This window comes from Fukomys damarensis, unplaced genomic scaffold, assembly GCF_012274545.1.
Source record: "Fukomys damarensis isolate Sample0158 unplaced genomic scaffold, DMR_v1.0_HiC HiC_scaffold_10, whole genome shotgun sequence".
NCBI classification, from domain to species: Eukaryota; Metazoa; Chordata; class Mammalia; order Rodentia; family Bathyergidae; genus Fukomys; species Fukomys damarensis.
This window is the reverse complement of record NW_022900922.1, coordinates 18,163,220-18,168,252: the sequence shown is the minus strand read 5'-3', so window position 1 is coordinate 18,168,252 and position 5,033 is coordinate 18,163,220. Positions and strand designations below refer to the sequence as shown.

The following is a 5,033-nucleotide window of genomic DNA, read 5'->3' as shown; positions in this document are numbered from 1 at the left end:
TTTATAACTATACATACTCCCCCTTATATCTAACTGTGTGCTTCAACATCTTTATATTTATTTTATTTATTTTTGAGATAGGTCTCACTATGTAGCCCAGGCTGGTCTTGAAGTCATGGCAATCCTTCTGCCTCAGCCTCCCCAGTGTTGGGATCACAGGTAGGCATCACCATGCCTGGCTTTAACATCTTTATTCTTCAAAGGTGAGGATACATTAAGGGCCCTATCTATGAGGTCATTTCCAACAGAGCTTTTTGCAAGTTTCATGGCTGCAGTTAACTATATGAAAATTTACATTGAACTCTTCAACTATGAAATATAACACTAAAAAGTAATATATCGCCTTTTATTGTTTATTTTAGGTTTCTTACCAGGGTAATACAATGGCACAGATAGCTGCATCACACAACTAGATTTAGAGAAATTCATTATTGTAAAGACAAGTTAGGTGATGCAGCATTTCTGCAAAGTTCTCCGGCCATCCCATCCAATTCTCTGAAGCCAGTATTTGCAAATTATATTTTAGAGCACTGTAGCTTTTAAGCTCCTCTAAGAAAGATAAGTCATTGTATACTAAGACACAGAGAGCATAACAAGTCCAAAATTTAACAAAGAGGCTGTTTTTGTTTCCCTTGACAGAATATTCAAGATGACTTTCCAACAAACCAACAAGAATAGGAATAAAGTGCAGGTGTTTGAATGTTTTCTGGCTCCCAGGGTTCAAGAAGCACCAACATGACACACTCTGGAGCAGCAGGATCTTCATTTTGGGCGCCACCTCGTCGTTTTGCAACAAGTACACAATTTCTGTCATGTACTCAGCTGCAAGTTTCTCAGCACCTGGTCCTCCTGTAAAACAAGCATTTGAATTTCCAGAGGTATTTGGCATATCTAGTAGCTAGTAACATTTCAGAATCTCATAAGTGTCCATATTCTGTGTGTGTGTGTGTGTGTGTGTGTGTGTGGTGTGCAAGGATCTGAAACCAGGGCTTCTGTACACTCCCAGCCTCAGTGTTCACATTTCTGTTTCCACATGGGTGACACTTTTCATTTTCCCTTTCTCCCATGCTGCTGGGAAGATTGTGTATGTTGATCAGCAAGGAGTTAATATGGAAAGTGTGGGAAGGTGACTGCCTGCTTAAGGCTCCTCCCTTGTTCCTTTAATCAAATTCCACACTTTCTGCCTGCAGTGCTTGAGAAAAACATGGAGACCAGCTCCTGAGAGCAGAGAGAAAAGGACTATGCAGCAAAGCCCATTGCTGACTTTGTAGGGGGTAGGAAAAAGACTTGCAGAAGTTTTCCATGGTCCTACTCTCATACATTTCTTGCCCCAATTCTTTTCCAGATCTGAGACTGATAATGTCCTTACTAAGTTTTCTTCCTTTGGCTACTGACCCCTCCTGGTCCTGCATTCTACTTTCACCATAAACCTGAGCCCCAGATGTTCGTAGATCAGTCTTAAACTTCATCAAGGTATGGATCAAAAAGTCACTGGATGAACACCACTTGGTGGAGAGGAGGAGCTGACATGGGTGGTTAGAGTCTAGTTGCTGGAGTTCTAAACCACTTTGAATTTCTTTCAATACACTAGTCCCAGGGTCCTAGGAATATTTGTTCATTGTTAAAGCTTTAGCTGAAGCTGGGCATATGCTCTTTCTTTTGCTTCCCAGTAATGCAGCTAAAGCAAACTACCACCAAACTAAAGAATTCAAATCCTTTTACTTGCTAGTTCTTTCCTTGAAAGGTGAATACAGCTGTTTAGGGAGTGGAGTCAGCCCGTGTGGTAGATACCATTTGTCCATCCTTCACGGGTGTGTGTGTGTGTGTGTGTGTGTGTGATCCCCCAGTGTCTCATCACTTCTCCCCAGCCCTGCTGACACCTTTTACTGTTTTTTCTCATGGACTTGATTCTTTGAAAGATTCAGACTATTGAACTGAGTAGTTCATTTTCCCACTTAAAAAAGTCAATTAAAACACTTGTAGCTGCCAGCCAAAAATTCTGATTAGGAGATGCTGAAGATGGTACAAAATTTCATTACATATCCTAAAATTTATTAGAAAAAATGTGCAATGAGTTTGACTTGATAATTAGAGCAGCGTGTGCTTAATTGGTGTTTGCCACTTATTTTCTAGCAAAGTACACATTAATTGTTGCCTTTTACTGATAATAACTGCTGACTTTTCTACTAGCTGTGTTGAGTATTACGTTCTTACTGATTTTTCTAAGACATTTTCTGTGTAATGCATTGTTATATGATAAAAGGAAAATATGAGGTACTTTTATTCTGCATTAGAATCATATACTGGGTTGAAATTGTGTCAACTCAGAATAGGCTCTGATGTTTTTCTATTAATGAAAACTTTTTTTTTTTTTTTTTTTTTTGTGGTACCGGGGATTGAACTCCGGTCCTTGCGCTTGCAAGGCAGGCCACAGAACCGCTGAGCTAAATCCCCGGCCCCTCTATTAATGAAAACTTTTATCTTCATTTACTTATTGAGATAGGGTCTCACTATGTTGCCTAGGTTGGTTCTGAACTTCTGGGCTCAAGCAATCTTTCTGCCTTGGCCTTCAGAGTAACAGGAACTACAAGCTTGTGTCAGTGTGTCTAGAAGTTAGTGAAAACTTTGGCAGGTGATATATTAGCACAAATGAGAAATATCTAAGAAATAATATATTTGGTGGACACATTCTTTTAAAATATAAGATTCCTTAAGAAAAACTTATAGCTATAGTGGTATAAGATAAAACACCAATGAGTCAAAGGAAATGTTACTGGGGTTTGAAGACCAGAATTGAGAAAAAACAAATTACAATGTTCTCACAAGCTAAAAGATCATGAAACACCTATTTTAACACAGCTGGTTAAGTCAGTACCTGTGAAGGCCAGAAGTCCAATTTTCTTGGCAGCTTGAGCTCTTATTTCAAAGGGTAGAGATTTGTTCTTCAGCATATGGCCAAGTACCACAATTCTTTCCTTGTGAAAAGTACTGTCAGTTAAAAGAACGGGTTCTTCCTCCTTATTAACAAAATAGCCCTTAACAGTGACATGCCAGAATTTTTTGAGGCAGGTCTGCAGCTTGAAGAAACACCCCAACATTTGAGCCCCAATTCGCATATAAAGAGGCTGGCGTTTTTCAGTCATTTTGCCAATGGCCACTGCTACTTCAGGTACCCAACTGGCAATGACAGTCAAGGATTCCAGAACACATCCCTTGGCAACACTATGGAATAGTGTCTCACAAACTGCTTCACAGTGTCTGGTGCAAGAAATTGCTCTGTACTTCAAAGCAGATCTTCACTTCCACAGCACAGGTATTGGTGCTTTGCAGGAGGCAAAGGAGGCTGATCTGGTTGGCCTGTTTGAAGATGCCAACCTATGTGCCATTCATGCCAAACATGTAACGATTACGCCAAAAGACATGGAGCTATCACATCACATATGTGGAGACTGTGCTTAAGAATCCACTATGATGGGAAACATTTGATTCTCAAAATTTTTTTTCTCATCTTCTTGTTACTGGTAGTTCTGAATATTAGATACATATATTTTTTTGATCCCCATGGAATCAAAAGGTACCTAAGTCCATGATTGTGAGTGGAAAACAGGGGACAGAAATGAGGCACTGGAAGTTTTTCCATTTTCATTTGTGTGTGAATTCTTATTTTTTAAATTTTAAAACTTATTAGTACATGTTTGCAATTCAGGCAATTTACAGTCATCTTGGGGACTATATGCCACAGCTTGATTCTTATTTTTTTTAATCCTCTTCCTTTCCCTCCCTCCTCCTCCAAATTCCCTATCCTATTTTTCAGTCTTGTTGATATTCTTCTTAGCTTATGCTGTAGCATATAATGTTTACATTAATTGAGGTATTAGGTTCCTGTACATCGCATATCTTTATTACATTTATTTCCCCTTCACTACCTCCTCACTCCTCACACTTTTTCTCTTGGACCACTTTTCTCTTGCAAGAGGTCCATCTTCTATCCATCCTTTTTTTTTTGGTACCGGGAATTGAACTCGGGTCCTTGCACTTGCAAGGCAGGGCACCGAACCACTGAGCTAAATCCCCGGCCCCCTCCATCCTTTATTATTCTCTTTTTTTGTATTATGTCTCACTCAAATGAGAGATACCATATGGTATTTAAGCTTGTGTGTTGGTTTATTTTATTCAACGTTATATTTTACAGATGCATCCATTTTTCTACAAATGTCTTCAATCTGTCATTCTTTGAAGCAGGATAGTATTCTATTATATATAGATATTATGTTTTCTGTATACAATCATCTGTTGATGGCTATACAGGCTATTTACAGGATTTAGCTATTATGAGTTATGCTGGTATAAACATTGGTATGCATGTATCCCTGTAGTACGTTGTCTTAAACCTTTTGAGAATGATATCTAGCAGGAGGATCACTGGGTCATATGGAATTCTAATTTTAGTTCTTTGAGAAATCTCCATACTGATTTCCGTAATGGTTGTACTGTTTACATTCCCGCCAACAACTGAGGGTTCCTTTTTTACCCTAGCCTCATCAACATTTGTTATTATTGATTTCTTTTTTTAAAATTTTTATTGAGTTTATTGGTACAATCTAGGTATACAATGCAATTACATTCATTATTGGGATCCTGTACCTTTACATGATAGGTCTTGATTCTCATTTTTTCCCCTTGTCCCTGCCCTCCCTTCACCCCTTCCTCCCTTCCCCATTTACAAACACTTTATTTCCATTTTTTCATTTTCTCATATTTTTTTCCTCTCCCTTATTACCTTTCCCCCATCCTTCCCACTTTCCCTACACCTTTAGCCCTTTATCTCCTATTTCACATTATTAATTATCTCATTAGGATCCTGTGTACTATTATAGTTTTTCACACCAGAGAAACTATTTGGTATTTCAGTTAAAGAAATCTCTGTATGAACATTAAAAATAGGGAATCCTAAAATAAAACTAAAAAGGAAAGTAAAAGAGAAAAGGCAATGATGTAAAATTAAAATAATCCTTAATTCTGAAGATGAAAAT

General features: G+C 38.2%; 1 protein-coding gene across 4 annotated transcripts in view; it reads right to left on the bottom strand.

The window, feature by feature from the left end:
- Positions 1-345: 345 nt before the first annotated feature.
- The window catches only part of Ripor2 (RHO family interacting cell polarization regulator 2), a 126,087-nt gene continuing 121,399 nt past the window's right edge, over positions 346-5,033 (bottom strand). For all 4 annotated transcript variants that reach the window (XM_033761887.1, XM_033761888.1, XM_033761893.1 and 1 more), the window contains one exon: positions 346-849. In XM_033761887.1, the coding sequence (XP_033617778.1) occupies positions 416-849 (434 nt within the window). In that variant the 3' untranslated portion in view covers positions 346-415. The remainder of the gene's footprint in view (positions 850-5,033) is intronic.